Below are 24,077 nucleotides of genomic sequence, written 5' to 3'. Positions count from 1 at the left end.
CTCCACTGTAGTTCTCACATTTTCCAGGCAACTTCAGCTTTATACTTCCGGGCTTCAAAGGATGAGAGTGTGTTCCAGCTGTCCCTTGGGCTGGTGTGAGGACCCTATAAGGGCTCCGGGGCACCTGGCTACAGGGCGGTGTTGTCCCTTTTCTCCCAAGACGGATGGAGAGTGCTGGCCTGGCTGGCAGGTGCCCTGGACAGCCGCAGACCAACGTTGGTAGACCCCTTCCCTTAGGAGCTTGAGTGAGCACGGAGCGCGGTAGCCGCCGGGAGGCGCCTTGGTAGCTGGGCCGGCTCCACCCGTCTTTGGGCCGCGCGCGGGGCGGGGTCCCGTGACGTTGAGACGGGATTGGCCGGCTGCTGGTGGGTGGGGTCGGGTTGGTTGGGCCCCGCTCCCGGGGCCTGGAACTTTCCGCTCCGACAGCCAGGGGGCGGGGTCGATGCGCGTCGACGTCACGGCGCCAGCTCCTCCCGGCGCCGCTGCGCTTGCGAGCAGGGAGCGGACACCGGCGCTGGGATCCTGGAGACCTGCGGCTCCGGTTGCGACTGCGTGAGGTGAGGGCTGGGGGCGGGGGCTGGGGGCCGGGCCGGAGCGGGTGTGGCATGCGGCTGGCCCCACACCTGACGGGCGTCTCCCCTAGCAGACCATGGGCGGTCAGGTGAGCGGCGGCCAGGGCGTCCCGGAACCAGCGCAGCCCCAGCCCCAGCCCCAGCCCCAGCCTGCAGCGCCCGAGGGCCCTCAGCGGCCCCCGCCCGAGCCTGGCCCTTGGGGGCCGCTGGACGACGTGCGCTTCCTCATCGTCTGCACCTCCTGGTACTGACTCGCTGCCCTTCGCAGTTCCGCCCGCCGTCTCCTGTCGTTCTGTCCGCCTCGCCTGAACCGTCTCTTGTCATCTCTCCCCCGACCCCGGCGCCTCGGAGACCCGCTGAGAATCAGGAGGTCGTGGAGGACTGAAAGGAAGTCCTGGCAGGGCCGCCTCCACAGCCTTGCCACGGGGCAGCGTCTCGCCTCTGGCCACTCCCACCACCCCGAATTTGTTCGCTTCCCAGTTTGCACCCAAACCGGCTCAGACCTTCGTGCTCACTACCACCCCTTCTCCAGCCGTCTGGGTCCTGGGTCAGCCCTCCTTGTTACTGGCTTCCAGAGCCAGGCCAGGGATCCTGGTAAGGCCGCAAGGCTACAGACCTGACCTCACCTTGTCTGCCCCTTATTGCTGAGAACTGGGCTCTTGCTTTTGTCCCTGGTTATGGCACCGTGTGCCTTGACTTCAGAAAAGACGTTGTCACAGTGACCTTCCCCGTACTGTTAGGGGAGGTAGCTTCTCTATCCTGGATCCCAGTGAGCCATTATCAGTCTGTATTCCTGGGACCCCAGTAACACTGGGCCTCCACAGCCAGCCTTTTGGAAAGGGGAGACATCTGATTGTTGGGCTGGCAGGTGAGATGCGTGGGGTAGCTCCCAGACACCCCAAAGCACCCTGGAATGTCTTCTCCCAGAAGCTTCTTTAAGGCCACTCTCAGAACTTAATCCTTGTTCCCACATCCCAGGGAAATGACACACTCTGTATTTTTGTTTTATTTAGAAATGATTTAAAAAACATTATACAAAGGCTGATCAGTTTAAAATGTGACTGACACTGAAATGCTATGATGTTCCCCAGGCCAAGGGGAAGCTGGGCTCTGGGGCCCCCAGTGCTTTGCCCCTCTGTCTGTCTGGTCCTGGGGTGACGGACAAACAGATGACCACAGGCAGGAGAATCTGAGGGTGGAAGCCTCCAGGCTGAGCGTTCTCTGGGCCTGGCCCTGTATCCCTCACATCTGCAGCCTGGGCTGCCTGCCTCCATCTCCTGCTCTTTCTCAGCTGGCCTCAGTAGTATCAGGAGCCAATGGGGAGCCTGGGGGCGGCCTAGAGCTTTCAAGAAGTGAGAGCACCAACCTGAGGAGTGGAGAGGGACCAGGAAGGGGATAAGGGAGGCCAGGAAAAGATGGATAAAAGAGACACTTCTGATCTCATCTTGGACCCTAGAGGGGTCCACAGGTGGGGACCCAAGGCTCAGTCAGCCTACTGGAGGGCCTGGGCAAGTAACAACCTCTCTCTGGTTCATTTGAGAGCACGGTGAGAGTTACCCTCGGCCTCCCAGGGCCTACACGAGTTTGATGTGAGTGGACAGGTGTGAGCTAATAAAGTGCTTTGCGAAGTATAAAACACTGTACAAACCTATGAATCACTAATATCTCTGCAGTTGTTCCCCACCCGCCCCAGGGAGCCCGCCCTTGGTCAAAATGAGAAAAAAACAGAAGGATGATGACAGGGAACACAGTGGACCCACATAGGTGCCTCTGGGACAAGAGAGATTTTGCTTGAGACAGCTCACAACAGGAGTCCCTGTCTGCTATAAGTTAAGCTGACCCAAAGCCCAGAGGCCATTGGGGGCCAGGCCCATGCAGGCTCAGAGAGCCAGGGTGGCATCTGAGGCCCTGCCAGCACCCTAGAGACTGATACCTTCTCTTGGCTTTGGCAGAGAGCCAGTGGGCATCACTGAACCCACTGGTCTTGCCTAGGGCTTCTCAGTAACCAGCAGGACTACCTCCACTGGGTTGGAGTGAGGCAAGCTAAGCCCTAGGAATTCCTGCCAGAGACAGTGAAGGGTGGTCCCAAGAAGGGTCAAAAAGAGAGACCCTTCGGCTTGGGCCACTACCAGCTGGGGGTGCCCTTTTCCAAAGAGCAATGCAGGAAGGTGGGACCAGTGAGCTGGGGTAGCAAGGACCAAGCTCGTGGTATAAACACTGCTTCCAGGCTGAGAGACTGAGTAGGCCTCAGGAGAGCTAGAGGTGTGGGCTCTCAGTACTTCAGAAGGCTACCCTGGGTCCCTTACCCCAAGGCTATGAGAATGTTGGCCTGGAGCCATTTATACCTCACCTAACTAGTCAGGCTGAGTACCCAGGCCACAAGCAATAGACTGGAGCAGGGCTGGGGATTGGGGGAATGGGGAGAGGGACAGGAATAATGGGAAGTGAGTGGAGGATGGTCACAAACTCAGATTGGCTTCCAGAAATGGGAAGTGCTGCCCCAGTCCTTTAGCCTCATGAGTAGGGCTCAGCTCCTGTGGTGTCTGGGTGCTAGAATGGCCTTAGCAGCACCTTTTTCCTTATCCCCTGGAGGAGGGCCGGCCACACAGGCCTCATCACCAAGACAGTCACCTCTAATTCACCTAAAGCCTCAAGCAGCCTTTGCAGAATGGGACTTTAAACAGTAGTGACAGGACATTTAAATATTCACGATGTGACAACTGGGTCCTTGTCAGACCCAGCTGGGCCACAGCCCTGCCTGCAGCATGTGACCCTAAATCCTGGGTCTCAGAGGAGACCCTGATGTGTGGAGCAGGTTTCCTGAGGGATCTGCTGTATGGCAGCAGGGGAAACCCAGACTTGTTGCCCACCGTGTTGGCAGCAGGGGTCCTGTAGCCTTGGAGGACCATGGGGTGGGGGTGGGGGGACATCTGACCAGCAGGTGTTGGCAAGGGGGAACCAGGACTGGTGGCATCTCCCAGATGGGGCTGAGAGCGCTAGTGCTGGCTTCCCACAGAAGGAGCTGGGTCCAGCCAGGAACAGAGCTGTGGTGCCTCATGGACACCACAGGATGCAGTGACCACAGAGCCTCCTCCTAGCATGGTCCCTGCCTCCTCATGGGGCCTAGCCTATTCCCTGGAGTAGGGAGCAGTTTACCCAGGACAGAAGGCTGGCAGCTGGGTGCCAGACACCCACCCTGGGGCAGCCACCATCACTCCCTGCCCCATGCTCAGCCTAGGCCAATGCACCTACCACTTCAGCTGCACGACCTCTGGCCTAGGGCCCTGCTTCCCCCAGTGGGCAGTGGCCAGAGCTGCCCCTCAGACCCTGGTGAGGAAGGTCCTGGCTGGCCAGACCGAGTGAACAGAGAGGGCTCTGGGCTGTTCATACCCACTCCTGCACTGGCCGCTTATAGTAGGTGACAGGCTGAGGGCCTGCCTTGTTCTTGAACTGGAAGATGGTGTAGACCAGCACCAGGATGCAGAGGGACAGAATGCAGGGGATGACCACAGCCACGGCATTCACAGAGCCTGGCACATCGTTGATAGTGACCATGATGTCCACGTCGTCCTGGGGCAGCCGCCGCTCCTTGCGCCGCTCCACCTCCTTCTGGTTGCAGCCCATCCAGTCACGCAGAATGTTGCGTGGGTAGCCTGGCTCCACGCTCAGTTTCTGGTTGTCAAACTTCCAGTAGTCCCGGCCCTTGTAGAAGTAGGTGTAATCTGTAGAAACACGGCCTAGCATCACCATTCCCAGACACTTCGCTGCACCTGCTCTGGGCCAGTGTGAGAGGGCACACACAGGGTGCTGTGGCACCATGGAGGAGGGGCACTTCGCTCACCATGGAGAACCCAAGAGGAGCTCTGAAGGAGGGATGGGCTGATAAGGTGGAAGCAGCGTGTTGGAATGCTTGGAGGTGGGGGTTGTGCAGTGTGTTGGAATGCTTAGAGGTGGGGGAGTGCAGTGCTTGGCACACCCTGAAAATAGTGTGGCTGGGTCATGAAGTGCGACCTGCACAGCTCCAGAAAGGGGCCTGGACTAGCCCACTTATCATCTCAAAGGTGCTGGGAAGCCACTGAGGGGCTTTAAGTAGAATTGGTAAGTTCAATTAGTGCCTCCCAGACAGGACCCTTCTCAGCTCTGTCACGCTGTACTCATAGCTGCCCCCACATAGGTCAGCTCAAGCTCCCAACTATTGCTTAGACAACACTGTCTCTGTAGCTCCAGGGCCTCCATCCAGCTCCTGCCTGAAGCAAGGGAGGCAGGGAGCAAGATTTCTCCTCCTCTTGACAGCAGACACCACCTTGTTGCAATTATGGGTCTTTTTGGCTTGGCACACATCACTTCGTGACACAGATGCAGGGTCTCTGGGACACTGTTGGGGTAGGACTTGGAAGGAAAAGCAGCAGCAGCACTGGGCAGCCACCCCAAAGCTCCCAGCAACAGCCTCAGCGGCCCAACCAGTCTACAGATGCAAAGCAACTTGTTCAGACACTCCTATTGGCTGGCTCCCCCTGGCTGGGACTTTCATTGGCTAAAGTCCTTGATGTCACCTGTCTCTGAGGCTCCCCAGAAAGTGAGACCATGTGTGGAAAGCATCAGGTACATAGGAGAGCCACCAAATAGCAGCTTTGCCCCTGTGGCCATTGGCTTTCTTACCAGTGATGTCTCCTCTGAGAGCCCTTCCCAGTGACCCTCTCTAACATGGCCCTCTCTGCCTAGTTGCTCTCTCACAGCATTTTTTTTCCCTCATAGCATTTGTTGGCACTTTATTTGTTGTCTGCTTCTAGACTGGGAGCCAGGGATGCAATGCAAGTCTTGTTCCCTGCTCCATCTCCAGCCCTCCCACACAACCTGGCTCTCAGTAATCATCGTGGAGTCAATGAATGACTTGTGTCACTGCATAAACTAAAACACACCAATGAGATGATAATCATGATGGCATAAGCTAAAACTTATATGGCATGGGCCAGGTACTAGGCATTGGTCTAAGTGCTCTACATAATTTATCTTCTTTAATCCTCACAAAGCTCTATGGGGTGGGTATCATTATTCTTCTCATTTTATAGCTGAGGAAACTGAGAAAACTTGAGTGATTTGCCTAAACTCATAGTAAGTGGAGATGGGATGTGAAACCAGCCAGTCTGGCTCCAGAGTGTGTGCTTTTGGTCAGATCAGGGAGATGTATTTAACAAACATTCATGGATACCCACTCTGCACCTGGCAATACCTGGCCCTTCCTCTAGAGAAGCACTTAGTTTGGTGGGGAGAGAGCTGTGAGTGCCTAATGGCAGCCATGGTGGCTGGTTGCCAGCCTGGGCTCCAGGAGGAGCTTAGGAAATGTCACAAATAAAAGAGGCTTCTCTTTCCATTTTCCTGCCCTCAAGCCCTGTGAAAAAGCACCTTTGACCCACCCATATCCATCTTGCTTTTCAGATTTGATAACTTGAGGAACCCCTAGAGGACCCCTGAGGACCTCTGTTTGAGAAATGCTGTCTGAAGGAATGAAGTCAGTGTGTGAAAACATCTCTCAATTGTGAATCATTCCTGCAGATGAGAAAGTGTGACTTGGTAGCTCGTAACAGAGAATTAATTTACTGTGTGAACATGGGTGGATATGAGGCAGTTGTCTTTGCCACTAGGTGGTGTTTCTCAAACTTGGATACCCTGAGAGTATGCCCATGGGCCCTGCTGAGACCTACATAAAATCAGACCCCCCACCCTTCCAGGCCCTTACATACATCCTTCCTTGCTGATGAAGGCCCCTTGGGGAGCCTGTGGGATGCCCTTCCACACGGTGATGGGCTTGGGGTAGCCAGGGTCCGTGGCCCGCCGCTCCTCACTGTAGCGCCAGTACCGCTCGCCTTTGAAAAAGTAGGTCTTGCCCACTGGTTCCCATCGCAGAGCCGTGTCAATGCCTTCTCGGGGCAGACAGCTGCCCAGCTCCCCCAGACTGTGGGGGTACCCAGGCTCCACTGTCACCTCCTTAAACACCCAGTATTTGTCACCTGTGGCAAAGAGGAGCCGAGGATCAGTCTTCCCCAGTCACTCAATGCCAAAGTTGTGGCTAATGCCACTTTCCCATTTTCTACTGGGACTGAAGTCATTAATAGAGCCAGGGAGTCAGGGGGAAACCGAGCCCTAGGCCTGCTTGATCCTCTTGCTGAGAGACTGAGGTCTCTTGGCCCAGGCAGAGCTTGGGCAAGAAGCCAGAAGCCAGTCACAGATCCTGGGCAACTCTCCCTGTGCTACTCAGGCTCTGTGCCCCATCCTATTTGCCTTTCAAGTGACTTGCTCCTCTCTCTTCTCCAGATGAGCTCAGCCCCTTCTCCCATCTTCTACCAATGACACCCACCTGTGATGCTTTAGCCTACGGTCCTTTCCCACTGGACCTGGGCACCAGACTCAGGTGCCTTGATCACCCACTGGCCTTTGGGCATTTTCAAGTCAGCTTCCTGGAGCTCCTCATCTCGCCACATGGGGCTCCTGCCCTCATCACTTTTCTGCCTCCCAGGGTCCCCAACAAGAAGTCCTGGCATCACCTTTGACCCTCTCTTTCCTCCTCTCAGTACTTAGCCTCTCAGGAGGATTTTTAATCTTTTAACTGTCTCTAGTCTCAGTACTCCTTCCCAGTATGGACCTTATAGATGTTACTCTTCTTAACTCCAGCAACTGTCTCAGAAATTGCCTCCCTGTCTCTGCCCTATTGGATTGCTACCTTCCCTGTGGCTCTCTGCTGCTCAGAAACATTCAGTGACCTTCAAGCATTTCCCTAATGGATCAAGACCACATTCTGACCTGGCAACCAAGGCTCCTCAGGACTTGTCCCCAAACTACCTTTCTAGGCCACTTCTCACAGCTCTCCAGTATGGGGCTCCATGGCTGTCTGGCAGGTCTCCTAGGCCCTTTGAATGCACTTGCACATTCCCACACTACTTCTTTCCTGCTGTTCCTTCCCCTTTGATGCTTTCCTTGCTTCTCACTATATGTATCTTACGCTCTGGGGGCTGGCCCAAGTCAAGACTATCAAAATGAAACAAGCTAGCACAGGGTGGCACAGACTAGGCATGCCATACATGTTAGCTCCCCCTCGCCCCTTCCCTGACCTCGCCAGCCTGTGTGACCTCCTCCCTCTGGGCTCTTACAGAACTGACAGGATGGCCTTCCATGGAGCACTGGATGGTCTTCAATTGCCTGTACCACCCTCTACTTCATGTGGGTGAGGCTTGTTACTCCACCAGTTTTGGCAATAATCACTTCCTGACTTGATTTCCAGGTTGTGCATCGCCTGCCTGCAGGGATCTGTCCTGTGAGATGTCAGTGTCTCTGTTAGGGCTAGAAGAACCCTTGGAGGGCATCTGCCTCCCACCCCACCTCTTCCAGTGTATAGATGGAAAAAGAGGGTCCTGAGAAGGGCAGGGAACTGTCCCAGTTCATTCAGCACAGGTCACATTACCTTTGAAGAAGACAAATCTTCCATCAGCCCTTTCATAGGCTGCATCTATGCGGGCAGGCAGGCCCTTCCAGAATTGCTCAATCTGCATAGGGTAGCCCTCCTGCACTCTGTTATTGCGCAGACGCCAGAACCAGCGATCCTGGGGGTTAAGGGGAGAAGAAGAGCATGGCCTCTGAACCCAGTGATCTCGGCCTTGGGACTCAGGCCACAACAACCCAACACCTTCCCCTGGGCCCAGCCTCGCAACCCTCCATGAATTCTGTCCATTTACAGCTTCTAATTTTCAAAGCAGTTTTGTGAGGAAGACAGGATGCTCATTAACTCTCTTCATGTAAGCTTCCTGATGGCTCTTGCTGCCCAAGGGGCCATGAGATAGACAGCACACAGGCTTGGTGGTGGGGAGGTGTGGAGGAGCTTGAAGGGATGATGCTGGGGCCTGCAGTGGCCACATGAGGGCTCTGGAGAGTCCCTGACATCAGCCAGGTCACTCCTCAGGCTGGGGGGAAGCTTGAGGTCGTCACTGAGCCTAGACAGAGTGCCATCTTCATGGCTGGCTCCATCTAGCTGGGCAAGGACTATGGGAGAGAAGCATGGGAATTCCCTCAAGACCTGGGTATAAATTCAGATTCTTCCATTTATAGTTTCATGACCTTGGGCACAGTACTTAAAGAGCCTCACCAGATGGGGGTAATAACAGGCCATCAAGTGAGAGATTATAGGTGAAGTGCCTAGAACAGTACAAGGCACATAGTTGATGTTGAATAAATGGCAGCTCTATAGGCCAAGAGTCTGATAAAAACTTCCTCTTCAAACTGGTGCCTTGTCCCACTGTAGCCCTTGGCTGGTAGGTAGTCTGGGCAAAGCCTGTAACCTCCCAAGACCTCAGTTTTCTTATGTGTAAATGGGCATGATAAAGCCCAGACTTGCCTAGAAACCATCCAGTTGGGAGGATCAGAGTGCAGAAGAATGAATGTGATTTGTAAAAGATGGTACAAAAGTTAGAAAATGCTTTTTTTTTTTTTAAAAAAAAAAAAAGATGTTTTACAAAGCACTTTCACATCCAGTTTTCTAAACCTTATTTTGACTTTCACAACTCTGTGAAGTAGATCTGAGATGTAGAGAGTCTTAAGAAAAGCCAAGTGACTTTCCTAGAGCCACTCAATGAGAGGCAGGACTGGGGCTGACTCATGTTGCCTGATTCTTGCTCAGTGCTCAAGCTTGCTCGGGTGAATTCCATGAGGGGGGTAAGGTAACCCTCCTCAACCACTCAGTGTGGTGGAGACATGTTTCCCAGATCTTTTCAGTGGAGAGCTTGTTGCCCTGGTGGCTGAGAGAGTGGTCATCACGCAGCTTTCAGCTATTAGCCTCTCTGGGGATGGCCTCAGCTTCAGAGAGCTCCCCCAAGGTCACACCCTTCCTCATACAGTGATGGAACGAGGCCGGGGGTATAAAGTTCCAGCCATTTGGACCCCAATGTGGGATAACTGATGGGCCATTCTAGCTCCAGAGCTCCCTGGGCAGGTGGCCACGTCCACAATGGGCCTGGTTGCTGCTTATCTTCTCCTTCTGCCTAGTCTTGCTTTCTTCCCACAGATGTTGATCCCAAAGGTACTCCCTAATCAAAATCCTGCATTCCAAACATGGTATCAGAGTCCCTTCCCTGAGAACCAAACCTGCAACACACCAAGCAGGCTGCCACCCAGACAGCCCGTGGCTAACATGACGGGAACAGGACAGAAGACAAGAGGTAGCCTGACCAGGTTTCTATCAGGTACCCCTTGGTACCAGCCTTTCAGCCTTGCAGGAACTGGAGACACTCAGCCACCACTGTACCAGTCCTTACTCCAAGTCGCCATCTTCATAACCATGTGCTCATTTGCTCTTCATATACCCTTCATTAAAGGAATGATTCTCCTAGTTTTCAGAGGGAGAAACTGAGGTCCAGAGGAGGGAGGTGACTTGTTTAAAGTCACAGACCAGAAGCCCGTCTCCAGCATTTTTCCCCAGCGTTAATTCCTGGGAGGGTGCGGGGTTACCAGTCTCCCCCCACCCCCGCCTTGGAAGCAAGTTGACTTACCCAGCAGCACCAGGAAGAGAGCCCATGTCCTGGCCACTGGGCCAACTCCCATCCAGGCCCCATAACAGGCCTAATCCCAGACAGCAGCCTTCTCTAGCTTCATGGTTGGGGAAGGATTGGGAGGGAACAACCTGGGGGGTGCCAGTAGACTGGCCCTACCTTAAACACAAACATCTCGCCCCGGAAGAGGGCCACTGTGTTGAAGTTGCCATCACAGATGTTGGGTTTGGCGCCCGGTGTGGATGGCCTGTCCCCAAGGGGTGGCCGAGGGGGCCTGGGCTGGCGCTCATGCTTCCTCTCAGACGGTGAGTGGATCCTGCGGACAGGGAGCGTGGGGAGGGGCCTTGTGGGCTCCAGGGGCTCAGCTGGGGGTCCTGGAGAGAGGGGCTGCATTTTAGAGAGGGGCCAGCTGTTCCCTGCCTCCCACTGCCATTGCCTCGTCATCACCCGGGCAGCTCTGAGACAAATCTGTCACACTCCAGCCTCCTATCCCCTTCCCCCATTTTTTTACTCCTCTAATCTTTATCAAAATAGCCATTAAATGGGAACTCTCATCTTTCTATGCCAAGATCTGGTATCTTTTCCCCTATTATAAAAAGAGAACATGTCCCTTCTTAGGCTCAATGTCCCCTACCCTCTTTGCTCCCCTCCACACATGCTGGCCCCACTTTCTCACTCTCCCTTCATTCTTCATCTCACTCCACCACGGCCTCTGCCCTGTCACCCACTGATACTCCTCTGTCAAGATCACCAATGACCTCCACGTTGCCAAATCCAATGGTTACTTGACTCAAATTTTGATGTATATATGAATCATCCAGAGATCTTGATAAAATCCAGATTATGACTCGGGTGGGGCCTGTCATTCTGCTTTTCTTCAAGCTTTCAGGTGATACAGACATCACTGCTCTCAGACCCATACTTTGAGTAGCAGGATCATAAAAATACTTTCCTCGAAACACTCTTCTCTCTCTTCCACAACCCTGTACTTTCTTGGTTTTCCTCCTACCTCATGGGCTGTTCTTTCTCAGGCTCCTTTGCTGGCAGCCTTTCCTCATCCACCCTACTCTAAAGGTTGGAGTGCCCTGGGTCCTCTTTTCTCTTTCACTTTTTGTCTCTAGGTCTGTGCTTCTCAATTTGGACTGTATATTAGGATCACCTGGGGAGCCTTTAAAACTCCTGCTGCTTAGAAGGCACTCCAGTCCAATTAAAACCAAATTTCTGGGGGTGAGGCTGGTATTGGTATTTTTTGCTGAAATCTCAAGGTGATTCCAATGGACTGCCAAGTTGAGAATCACTTTCCAAAGTGATCTCATCCAGGTTTATGGCTTTAAAGACCCTCTATGTTACAGCTGGCCAGTAGGATGTTCTGTGATAACAGAAGTGTTGTATATCTGCGCCGTTCAATACAATAGCCTCTAGCCACATGTGGCTATTGAGCACTTGAATAAATAGCTACTAGTTACTAGTATGGAATTTATTTGATGAGGGACTAATTCTTAGCATGACACATAAACTGAAATTTTATTTAATTATGGTTAATATAAATTTAAATGTCAGTAGGACATCAAAGATTCCAAATCAATATCCCAGCCCAGATTTCTGAGCTACAGGCTGGTAAATCCTATTGTCCCACAATTTACAAAAGCCAGAAACTTTGATGTCATTCTTGGCCCTTACCACTGTATCTGATCTATCAGCAAATCCTGTCCATTCTGCTTTCAAAATACCTTCCGGTCCCCAATGACCCTGTCCAGTCCTTTACTGCTTCACCTATGGAGATCCTCTCCATGCTCCAGGGCTCTGGGTGGGGCTGCCTCCTCTGTGATGTCCTGAGGGCCTCCAGAGGGAGTCCTCCTGCTATGCTCCATAGCTTGGGGGCTGTGGGGGCTTGTGCTATGTGGGCATTCATTTGCCCAAGTAAATTGGTTTTCCCATCTGAACTGACTTGACACCAACAAGAACTTCACATACTAGTGTGAACAGAGAACTAGGAGGGAGGCATGGTAGCAGGCCCCTCATATCTTATCAAGATATCAGCCTAGCTTCTCATTTTTTCTTGTTTAAGAAAAAAGCTCTGGTTAAAATACTCATCACATTGTATCACCATTACTTGGGCAGATGTGTGAATCTCTTGGCTATAGATGGGACCCCTTGAGAGTGCAATGAACCACAGGAGGCGAGAGGGAGGGGATAGAGGAAAGGGAGTGGGTGGGCCTCTACTCACTTCTGTCCCTCCCAGTCACAGCTCAGACCCTCCCCTAGGTTTCCCAACTGTATGTGGTGGTAGGGGGAGCCCCCTCTAACCGGCAAAGACCTCGGAAGTCTCTAAAGGTCAGAGAGCAGTCAGACATAGCAGCTATGCTGAAGGATGGCAATCCCCCCGCCCCGACGCCCCCAGCAGACAGTCACGGCAGTGGCCCTCCCTCCCCTGCCACACACCGTAGATCTTCTGGATGCCCTGGAGATCATCCTGAGGCAGCTTGAAGTTGTGCGTCTCCATGTACTGGTAGAAGGGTGCCATGATAGCGCTGGGGTCGTTGGAGTGCTCCAGTCCCAGCGCATGGCCCAGCTCATGCACAGCCACCAGGAAGAGGTCATTCCCTGTGGAGAGGCGGATGGGGAGGTGCCCAGGGCACTCACTTAGGTTCAGTCAGTCGATCCATTATTTTAGCAGAAACTGAGCATAAGCTTTGTGCCAGGCCCTGTGCTGGATACTTGGACATACAGAGAAATCAGACAAATCCCTGCCTTCCAGAACTCTGGATATGGTGGGGGATATGGAGAGAGAGAGAGAAAATAAGTGAAACTAGTGTTCCAGGTGCTTTAATAGATGTTTGTAAGGGTCAAGTGAGGGTTCTGAGGAGAGAGGAGTCATTTAAACTTGAAGATGTTCAGAGAAAGCTTCATAAAAGTGAAGCTTAAGTTGAGTCTTGAAAGATGAGAAGTTAGTCAGGAGAAAGTATTCAGGGGGTAGGAGAGGAAGAGGGGTGGGGGTGGCCTTCCTGGCAGAGGGAATGTTATAAACAAGATCCAGGGACAAGCGGTTTCATTCCACTTGGCTGTGGAACAAAACACAAGGAGAGGGCCAGAGAGAGATGAGGTCAGCCAGGCTGGCAGGCAGGGCTCTGTGATGCCATGCAAAGGAATTTGGATTGGCTTCTTAGCCAGTGGGGGGTGTAGGTAGAGTGGGCGTGGTGACATGATGAAATCACTCTGGCTGCAGTTGGAGGAAGGATAGAGTGCAGTGAGACCAGAGGCAGAGGGATCAGTGGGATCAATTCAGAAGCGGGGACGAGGGTCCAGGTGAGAGATGAAAAGGGCCTGAGCCAAGGCGGAGTTAGTGGGACAAGCAGAGGGGTGTCCTGGCGGTGGCAGGCTGGCAGTCAGTTTCATGAGACCCAGGGGCAGGCAGGGCTCTGCTTGTGTGGCAGCTCAGTCCGGCAAGACCTCAGTCCCAAAAGAACTGAACTATGGCCAAGATCAAGGCAGGGATTCAAATATGAGTGATAACAACAGGGTCCAGGTGCTGAAAGTGGGACTCGCGATCCCAAGTACAAAGCTGAGGTGGCAACATGGCATAGTGGTCCTGAGCATGGGCCCCTGAGTGGGACAGACCCCAGTCATTTCCGGCTCTGCCTCCACCAGCTTTGTGAACTTGGCCTGAGGTCTACCTCTTGAGCCCCAATTTCCTATTTGTAAAATGGGGAAATCATACCTACCCTCTGGGGTTGTGTGAGGATTGAATAAGATAGTAGTGCGTGTAAAGGCAGCAGTACTGCATGGTAGCTACTGTTGTTATGATACGCAGGACAAAAGCTTGGTGCCTGGAATAAGCCCATTGACCAGAAGGGAAGCACAAGGCCAGTGGGGTTCTAGCAGCCGGATCCTCTTAAAGCCAAGTAAGCTTCTGGGCCAGGTCTGGGCCAGGGCAAGGCCTGATTTTGGAGGGATTAAGTAACCCTAGCTTTGGCAAAGAAATGCAAGGGGCCAGGGGTTGACCAAGCTGTTGTATCAACAGTCCTGACTCCTGTCTGTCCAGTTACAGACCCCTGCTTGTCTTGACCTCTGGCATTTGAATCCCCCTTGAGCCCTGCCTCTTATTGCCCAGCCCTAAGGCATGTTGCGGCCCATTCTTGCCACCTCGAAGTGCAGGGGAGGCTGCCAGGAGCCCAGGAGGTGGTCAGGAGTCCTAGTGCCCACTCTGGCTCCAGTGTCACTGGCAATGTTGCCCTACCTTGGCCAAGCCAAGGGCCCTGAGGGTCAGATGGGATTGGGGATTGTCTCTGGCCTTCCTGGCTAAAGTCTTAGGAAGAGAGAAGGGCCCCCTGGAGCAGATCCAGAGGCGTGTATGCCTGCCTGCCACTCTGCTGACATCACCGGTGTCTTCAGCGGAGAAGGGAATGGCCAAGATCAGTGCAAGGTTGGCCAAAAGCCTGGGGCAGGCCTTCTGCTGGGGAAAGGCAAGTTGGCATGAGGACGCCAGGCCGCCCCCAGTTCCTTCCTCAGGCCTGGTCCCTCTGGCAGTGGGGAAGGGTGAGCTCATCTCTGAGCTCCATCCCAAACAAAGGCGGCTGCTAGAGCCAGCGGAAGGCAGCTCTGCTTCCTGGGGTCCAGTACTGGCTCTGCTCCTAGCTTGTTCTTCAACCTGAGACAAGCTGTTCAGGGCTCGGTCTCCTGACCAGGCTCTTCCTCAGGGGGCATCCACAAGGATCTCAGCTGGGAACCAGGGAGCAGGGCTCTGAGCACCTGGCAAGGCTCTAAACCTGTGTCCTCAGCCTGGGTCTATTACTCTATTAGCCCCTGTGCCTGGGTCTCTGCAGAGAACAGGAGTAAGCCCTTGAAGGAAAGGGGCCTGTGGATTTGTTCCAGGGACCAAAAGGCAGAGAAGAGCTGGGGAGCTGGCATTCTCTAGCACAGGAACCCAGGAGACCTGTTTAGTGGGGGCCACTCTGGGAAGATGGAAGGAGAGGGGAGAGGGGTAGGAGAACTCCTTGGAGCTTGTGAGGGGAAAAAGCAGAGAGATGGAAAAGACCCCAGTGCTTAACAGGCATTAGGGTCTTCACTCCCCAGGAGGGTAAGAGGTATGGAAGCAGAGTGGTCAGCACTGCAGTCCCTGCTAGCCAGACTGTCATGAATCCCAGCTCTGTCATGTCCTAGCAGTGTGACATTTTAAATATCTTCCTCTGTAAAAATGAAGGAAGCAATGGTACCTTCCTCATAAGAATAGGGGTGAAGATTAACGAGGCAAGGTATGTAAAGCGCTCATCCTGCCACCTGGCACAGAACTATCATTGTTAATTAGCAGGATCGCGGTGAGCTGTGTGTGAGGACCAGTATCTCCAAGAGGGAGTGTTCCTGTGGGTGGGTGCTTAGGTGCTTGGGCCTCCTTGCAAGTACCCAACAGTCTACTCAGGTACTCAAGTGTACCCTGTCTCTGCCTTCTCTTAGGACCACCATATTTGGTGAGTCTCATCTTATTGACTCCTCCAACCCCCCAAAATGGTTATAGCATTTTCCTTTGCCTCTATTCTTTTGCCAATACTGTCCCCTCCACCTGGAATAGTCTTCCTCCTTCAAAGTTCAACTCAACGTCACATCTTCCAGGAAGCCTTCCTTGATTTCCCCCACTGAAAGTGAGTGCTTCTTCCTCTACTCTCAGCAGTTTGTGTGAACCATCTTTAGGGCACTGACCACTTTCCACCCTACAATATAGCCACCAGCACATATACTCATCCACCCTAGGACTGTGAGCTCCTTGAGGGCAAGCTTTGTGCTTGATAGGGCTAGGTGACAGCAGCCAGGACCCAACAGTGCCAAACATTCAGTATTTTTCCAGGTGTGGTCCTTGGACCACCTACAACAGAACCACCGGGGGCACTTGTTAAAAATGCAGAATCCTGGGTTCACACCTGGCTCTGCCACTTCTTACCAACTGTGTGAATTTCTTAACCGCTTGGAATTTTACTTTCCTCCTCTGTAAAATGGAGATTCTAATCCCCGCCGGGTCTGGCTCATTGGGTGGGGAAGAATCACTGCAATAACTGCGGCAGGGCTGTAGCTTGTGGAAGGCTGGTCTCAGTGACTCTTCCTGGCCTGTCACATTCCCTGGGGCTGGGCTCCCTCCCCAGCAGGGCTTAGTGAATTCTGCTGACTTTACTGCTTGACTCATTGCAAAGAGATGTAGACAGAAAGTGCCTGGAAACCAGCTTAAAGGTGTGGTGGGCCAGAATGCCCCTGACACAGACTCCAGTGAGGTAGAGAGTCAGAATCACCTTTGCAAGCCAGTGGTTCTCTAGGAGAGCCTCTTAAACACACAGGTGGAGGAGATTCTGATTCAGGAGTTTTGGTTTAGGGCTTAGGCAACTTTATTTTATTTTTTCAAGTTTCCTAGGTGAATTTTGTAATGGTTGGATTAGGCTGACACTCCCGAACCAACTGCTCAACCTTAACATCACTAAAAGTGGGACAGCCTGCATCATCTGTGCTTCCCAATGTGATGCAACAGGCAGGACCAGCACCACCTAGATGTATTCTTGCCAAAAAAGTGAACCTGAATCTAGTCAGGCCTGTAGATCTGATTACCAGTGTTCACAAAATATGGGCAAGAGAGACATGTTAAAACTGAACCTGAATTTAGTCAAGGCAAATGACTGTACTCAGGTCAAATGACCCAGTTTCTTCAATGAAAATAGGGGGAAAGGGAAGCAAGTAACTTTTAAATTAAAAGAGCCTTAAGAGACATGTCAACTATGTATGATGTGCGGGTGTTGTTTGGAGCTTGATGCAAGCAAACAACTGTGAAAGACATTTTTGAGATAATTTAGGAAAATGAACACAAACTGGGTATTAGATTTTAAGAAAGTGTAAATTTTGTTGAGTTTGATAATGATTTTGTGGTTGTGTTAAAAACAATCTATTAGAGGTATATACTAAAGTATTTACAGGTGAAATGACATTGTGCCTGGAATTTTCTTTAAAATACATCAGCCAGAAAATATAAGTAGGGGGGATTGGATGAAGTAGGAATGACACAGTGTTGATAATTGCTGAAGCAGGGTCATGGGTGACTAGGGGTTCATATTATCATTCTCCTTACTTTTGTGAGTTTGAACATTTTCCATAATGGAAGTTTAGAATAGAGAAGAAAGCCAAATAAACAAGAAGTTCCCAGGAGGTTCTGCTCCCTCCCTCACTGAGTTTATGTGGAAATTAAACAAGATAATAAAATGGTGCTCAATCAATCTTGGTTCCTTTCCTCTCCTTCCAAAAGCCGTCTTAGGCAATCCACTGCATTCCAGTTTGCCAGCCAGGGCTATTCCTGTGGTTATGAGCTGCATCTGGACAGTTCATGCTTGGTTTTCCAGAGCACAGAAAAGTCCGAACTCTTGTCCAAAGAAGACATTGGCCATCTTGGGATATCTATCAGAATTGGCAGTCATTCATCAGGATGGGGTGGGTCAGAGAAGACAAGAGGGTGCTGGGATGGTGCCCATCCACAGGTCCCAGCTCCTTCCCATACACACCACCAGAAGTTCTTGGGATTTTGAGACTGGGCCCAAGGTCTCCAACAGCAAGGAGTGGTTGTGGGAAATGCAAACCCTCAGAGCTGGGAAGGGGAGGGCAGAGGAGTAGAGTGTCTTCTCAGTGCCTCCTCTTTTAAGAATTCTTTTACCTCTGTCAGGGCTATAACTAAAATCTTATCAGCTAACAGTGCCTGGCACATAACAGGGTTCAAAAATGTTAGTTCTCTTCTCCTCACACTTTATCAGTTAGCACAGACAACCATTCATTGATACTGATCCAAGAATAAGAATGAGATAAAGAATAGTTGTTCAGAAAGCCAGGAAAAACATCCAGGACGTAAGGGAAGGGATACCAGGGCAGAGGAAATGGAGCTGGATAGGAAAGGGGACCAAAATTTGAAGAGAGCAGGGGACAAAGAGAAATTGAACTGTTTCATAACTTTGCCTAGGCTGAGCCTTGGCCAAATCCCCTCCTCAACTACCCTTTGACAGATAAGCCAAGAGTTTCCATCCCTGATCCACACAGTGATATGAAATGTTCTCAAAGGTGGCCGTACCCATCTACAGACACCAAACCTCTGTGGAAATGAGTCTGTAAGAGTCTGCTCTCAGGGGCCAGCCCGGTGGCATAGTGGTTAAGTTCGCGTGCTCCTTTGGCCCAGGTTTGCTGGTTCCGATCCAGCTGTGGACCTATGCACCGCTTATCAAGCCATGCTGTGGCAGGCGTCCCACATATAAAATAGAGGAAGATGGGCACAGATGTTAGCTCAGGGCTAATCTTCCTCAAAAAAGAAAAGAGTCTGCTCGCAGCCTGAAGCATCGCTAAGGAAAAAGAATGCCCAGTGCTTCCCAATCTTGCTGAAGCTTACGAATCAGAATCTCCAGGGGAAGGCCCTGGGAATCCACATTTATAACAAGAACCCCAGTTGATTCTTATGATCAGGCAAGTTAGGGAAACTCTGGGGATTAAGACAATGTTTCTCAAGGTGACGGAACACCTGCAACAGAAGCACCTGAGGAATTTATTAGACCAAGTGCAGATTCCCAGGCCTGACCCCAGAACCAGAGAATCAGAATAGCAAGAGGTTAGGGGCCTGGAGCTTAGAATATGCATACTTAAAGGTTTCTGGGTGATTCTGATGTGCCCTGCAGTTTGAGAACCATGGAAACCTAGCATGGTGGCTAAGAGTTATGGGCTCTGTTGTCATAATGCCCAGGTTTGAAGCCTTATTTCACCATTCATCAACTATGGGACCTTCACAGATTGCTTAATGTTTCTATATACCTCAGTTTACCTATCTGTAAAATTGGGATAATGCTAACATATACATATTACATAATAAGTGGAAAGCACTTGACATGGGCCTTAGAATATTAACATACTAATTGTTATCCATTATAATCTAAAAGCCAGAATCCTCTGTTCCTTTCCTCTCCAGACTCCCACTGCATTTTCTTGGTATTTCTGCTACATCCTTCAATACAGTCTGCCTTGTAACAGGGTTACTTATGTACACATCTGTCTCTCCTCAACTCTGGACTTTCAGAGGGCCGAGACCATATCTTTTTTTAAATGTTCAGACCTGCCCTGGGCTGTACATCATGTTACATTAGAGTTGGAAGTGACCTTAGAGATCACCTAATCCAATCCCTCATTTTACCTGAGAAGATAGGATGAATCATTTACCCCTTGTCACATAGCCAGGTGCTGGTTGACCTATGGTTTGAGCCCTGGTGCAGCCACCTACCACCTATGCCATTTCAACCCCAAACACTTCATCTTAAAAATGGGCATAATGATGTACACTTGCCTACTTACTAAGCAAGTGCCTTGCAAGTTAATACTGATAAGGAACTCTTTTGCAACCTGAAGAATATTGTTACTATTATTGCACAGTACTGACTCTGGTTCCACATATGTTCATTGAATCATAGTGGTGAAGAGCCACGTTATCCAAGGATGCTAGAGAAATTATGGGTCCTGTTATTCACCTGTGAGGTTGACATAGGGAGTGAGTCAGTCATGTCATCCCATATGATGGCCTTTGAAACTTTCATCAGTCAGGACAGAGCCTACCACTTTCAGACTCCACTTTCAGCTTTAAGCACTTTTTTACCTTTTTCTCCAGCCTCTGGTCCCTTACTTTATCTTCTTATTCATGACCTAACCCTCCCTCCTGACCCAGCCCAATTAGACCTTTTATTAAGTGATCTCCCTGGCCCTGGCCTTGAGGGGTCAAGTATTGAATATTATTAGAGACCTCAGTTCCCACTCTGTTAGGTTCTTTGTTCTTGGACAAGAAGCTCTAGAAAACCAGGAAACTCATCTATGGCATCTTCCAAGCTCTTCCTCAGGGCTTCTTTCCCTGACCACTGAGAAACCCAGGACTGCCCCCCTGCCCCTCATGGCCTTACCATCATGGTTGGCATTTCCTAGCGTCCACGGCTCGTCTGAGTCAAAGTGAGTGTCTCCTCCAATCCCTGGGCCAGGGAAGTAGGCATGGGCCAGGAATCCCCCTTCCCCATCAAATGGGGAGCTGTCTCCATGGAAGCCAGAAGCAAAGAAGATCATGATGTCTGCCTCTTTCCGGTCACTTTTAATCTCATGGTATGGCACCTCTTCAAAGGTCAGCGGGGTCACCTTCTGCCACACATCAAAAGCCTGGCGAATAGCTTTCCGTGTGTCCAGCTCACCCACCTTCGGGGTGTAGTTGTGAATGCTGGTGACAGAGGGGAGGATCATTAGGGAGGAATAGACAGAGAGACAGAGACTAGCAGAGTTAAAAGGGACACCAGAGACCATATGGCCCAGTGATCTTCAAATTTGGAACCCTAGAATTCTGCTGAGGTGCCCCAGAGGTTGAAGAAGAGGCTGAGTAGGCAAGGCTCTGGGTTCCCCTGACCCCCTGCCTCAATCAAAGTAGCTCTGCTTTAATCAGTGTTTTATATTTGATTTCTGACAAAGTTTGTGTTGAATACAGGATTCTACTCCAATTTGTAGAAAAAAATTAAGTTGGTGGATATAGCATTTTCTTAATTTTACATTTTTCTCCCAATACATAAAATACGCACATTTATAAAAATTACTAAAATATTTGAACAGTGGAGAGTTTAAGTGAAATGTCCCTTTAAAAAAAAGTCTTTGGCACCAACTACTACTGCTTGTCTACCTAAAAGCTGGTACAGGGTGGTGTCTGATTTAATTGGTTATAGATTTAGTTATTTAAGGTTGCTATATCCATATTGCATGGTTCTCCACAACAGAACATCACTACTTCTGGGTGCTCTGCCCCATGAACACCTGGAGCAGTGATTACTCACCCATTCTATAGATAAGGAAAGAGGCTCAGAGAGGTTGGGTGATAGAAGTTAAGGTCAGAGTTGGGTTAGAAGTCAGTTCTTTTTCTTGATCCACTCTACCTCTTCAGGAGACCCTAAGAGTCTGTTCAGTTTCTAACCCAGATTCTTCTTAAGTTTCCTTCTCTTGTCAGATTTCTGAAAATATCCTGTTCTAGTCTCAACAGCTTGTCAGCAGGAGAGCCCTTGATTCAGGTCCAAGGATGTCTGTCTTAGATCCTACCCCAGAACCCAGGTGATCCACTTGAGATGGAATCAGAGCCAACCAGAGCCCACCTGAGCCTGCCCTATGCCTGGCCCTTGCCCCAGCCCCACTTCAAATTCTGATGTCTGAGTCTACTGTGATGGGCGCCATTATCCCCGCTCTTGGTCGCTGGTCTGACTTGAAGACTGATCCTGCTCTGCCCATCAGTCAAGCAATGACACTGTTGTGATCCACTTCCTAGTTCTTTACCCACCTTAAGAAACAACTGGAATGCTGAGTTGGGAAGCTCAGGTGAAGTCCATTATGTTAAGTGAGGAAGGGATCCAAATCAGAGGAAGTGGGGTTTGGCAAGGAGTGATAGGAGAATGAGTTCAGCCATGGTTCTTTATCACAGCAGAAAGTTACTGAACAATCTATACCCCACTTTCTGTAACTAGAAACTATAGGACTCTAAACAGAAAACAACTATTGAGCCCCTAAAAGACCAAATAAACGTGAAATTGGAGACATAGCATTCTCTGGACGCCACAAGGGGGACACAGTCATAGGCTCACAGTGCCTGGCCCTGATGCCCACATACCTGGTCCTCACCCTGATCGCAGACGCACCTACAGTGTCAGCCTCAGAAACTCAGGCCAGGAAAAAACTGAGTGAGAGTGGAGCCAAAGCCAAGGAGGAAGAGAGGGAGTCAAAGCACCTGTAGGTGATGTGTTTTTGCCTCCACTTCTGTCCAGTCAGGGCATAACGCTTGTTTCTCCGCCTGCGGCTCAGGTGGGGGTGGTCAGGGACACCACATCGGGGTTTCTTCATCCACCTGAGCAAAGAGAAGATACACATACACACATGTACTGTGGTCACTGAACACTCTAGGAAGGCATGGCAGAGTCCCCAGTCCCAGTCTGAATGGCAGTGTGCATCCTCAACTTAGACTCTGGGACCCTGGCTCTGATGGGTTCCCGACAGGAACAGGATCAACTGATTGATCCATTAATTCATTCTCTCACAATTGAATATGAAGAAACACTGCTGCATAAGAGACTGGGAGTCAGTAGACATGGGCTTAATAGTTCCAGCTCCACCACTAATCTTAGGAGCCCAGGCAAGCGAGTGAATCAATGTGAACCTCAGTTTCCCCATCTGCAATGTGAGAATTATAGTTCTCACTGTGCTTAGGTTGTAGTGAGCCTCAAAGGAGGGAGCGTATGTAAAAATGCTCAGTAAATGGAATTAGATCACATCACTCCCTGGTTTAAAACCCTCCAATGACTTCCCCAAACACCTAAAATAAAATCCAAACTCCTCACCTTGGCCCACAGGGTCCCGCATAATCTAGCCCCTGCCTACCTGTCCAATGACGTCTTCCCCTCCTTCCCTTCCTATGCTCTGCTCCAGCCTCAGTGGCCTTCTTGCTGTGCCTTGAACATGCTAGGTTATTCCCACTTCAACGTCTTTGCATTTGCTGTGCCCTCTGCTTGCAATGCTCTTCTTCTTCACATGGTTTGTTCCCTTACTTCATTAAGGTCTCTGCTCAAGTGTCAGCCCTTCTAGAGGACTTCCCTGTCCAGTTTATCTAAAATAGCCTCCTCCTTCCCATCCCACCACTGTCTCTTAATCCTACTGAAGTTCTCTTCATAGCATTTATCATTCCCTGAAATTATATGTTTGCTTTCTTGTTTATTCTTTGTCTCTCCCACCAGATTCTAAGCTCCCTGAGGAGAGGAGCCTTGCCTGTATCCCCAGTGCCAGCACAGTGCCTGACACAGAAGGTGTTCGATAGTGATTTGTTGAATGAATGAGCGAATAAACTAATCAGAACTATCCAACAGGAGAATGGCATAGCTTGGAAGGCAGCAAATTCCCTGTCACTACAGGTGTTCAAACTGTAGGATTGGGAATATAATTCGCCACAGTACTTATCACACTGTATTGTGATTTTAAATTTAATAGACTGTTGTCTCTAGTAAATGATAAATTCTTTGAGGACAGGGACTGTGTCATATTCATCATTGTATCCCCAGAAGCGAGCCCAGTTCCTGGAACTAAGTAAATCCTGGCAACTGTTTGTTACATTGGGGGACATCATTGAGGATATAAAAAAGGAGCCAGGGTAGAGATTTAAGGGGCCCAGGCCATCCTTGCATTTTATGTCCCTCTGATGGCCTAACAACCAACTCACTAAACGATGATCATCACTGGAAGGGAAATATCTGACCTCATTTACAGTTGTTGAAAGCAGTTGCCATGGGCAATATAGAGAAAAGGAAACAGATACTATTTTAACCAAATATTCAAAGCCCCTTGAGGGACTTACCCAGGTCCTATTCATCTTTGTGTGCTCCACATTGCCTAGAGTGTCCCACACTCAGAAATCAGTAACAGAAGACATAATAATAATACCATGCATTGGTATAAACATTTATAATTTTCACAGTGTTCACTTTCTGTCTTAAAAAAAATTCTGATTCTCAAAACAACTCTGTGAGGTAACCAGAAATTATTTATCCCCATTTTATAGATGAGGGAAAAGATACACAGATAAATCAAGTAACTTGCAAAATATAGCATTGCGGCAGTACTGGAATTTAGTTGAATAAATAAATGAACTAATAATTCGTGCAACTTAACAAACAAAGCCTGGGGATTTTCTCTTTTCTTTTGTTTTTCTTTTGTCTTTCCATGCTTAGCACAGGTTGGGCTAGAGTTACTAGGTTTGTTGAATGAGTGAATGAATGAGTGAATGAATAATGTGTGAAATTTCCCAAGGTAGGCACTCAAAAATAGGACTTTAAATTGCTAATCTAGCTCTGTTTCACTGACAGTCCCTGGGAAGAGAACCAGGAGCCACTTCTGCTACAGCAAGGCTGAGCTAGACCCAGAAGGGCCC

General features: G+C 50.3%; 2 protein-coding genes across 4 annotated transcripts in view; one reads left to right on the top strand and one right to left on the bottom strand.

Moving 5' to 3' along the window:
* The first annotated feature begins 348 nt into the window (after nt 1-348).
* On the top strand, nt 349-2,208 carry MMP24OS (MMP24 opposite strand). 2 transcript variants are annotated; one of them, XM_070588191.1, is made up of 2 exons: nt 349-557; nt 644-2,208. In XM_070588191.1, exon 2 carries the CDS (start codon nt 650-652, stop codon nt 821-823), a length of 174 nt encoding a protein of 57 aa, XP_070444292.1. In that variant the 5' UTR covers nt 349-557; nt 644-649; the 3' UTR covers nt 824-2,208. The 2 variants fall into 2 exon arrangements, with proteins under 2 accessions (XP_070444292.1, XP_070444291.1); XM_070588190.1 differs by having other exon boundaries at nt 427-557; nt 647-2,208.
* The window catches only part of MMP24 (matrix metallopeptidase 24), a 43,363-nt gene continuing 20,849 nt past the window's right edge, over nt 1,564-24,077 (bottom strand). For both annotated transcript variants that reach the window (XM_070588187.1, XM_070588188.1), the window contains 7 exons: nt 21,891-22,007; nt 20,047-20,351; nt 12,548-12,709; nt 10,265-10,479; nt 8,029-8,167; nt 6,314-6,580; nt 1,564-4,294 (listed from right to left, as the gene is read on the bottom strand). In XM_070588187.1, the coding sequence (XP_070444288.1) occupies nt 3,957-4,294; nt 6,314-6,580; nt 8,029-8,167; nt 10,265-10,479; nt 12,548-12,709; nt 20,047-20,351; nt 21,891-22,007 (1,543 nt within the window). In that variant the 3' untranslated portion in view covers nt 1,564-3,956. The remainder of the gene's footprint in view (nt 4,295-6,313; nt 6,581-8,028; nt 8,168-10,264; nt 10,480-12,547; nt 12,710-20,046; nt 20,352-21,890; nt 22,008-24,077) is intronic.

The sequence above is a fragment of the Equus przewalskii genome, chromosome 21 (genome assembly GCF_037783145.1).
Source record: "Equus przewalskii isolate Varuska chromosome 21, EquPr2, whole genome shotgun sequence".
Lineage (NCBI taxonomy): Eukaryota > Metazoa > Chordata > Mammalia > Perissodactyla > Equidae > Equus > Equus przewalskii.
Note: the sequence above shows the minus strand (reverse complement) of the source record. Positions and strands in the feature narration are given on the sequence as shown.

Excerpts from the sequence above, each read along its gene's own strand:
- MMP24OS (XM_070588191.1), top strand. The coding sequence starts at position 650 with ATGGGCGGTCAGGTGAGCGGCGGCCAGGGCGTCCCGGAACCAGCGCAG.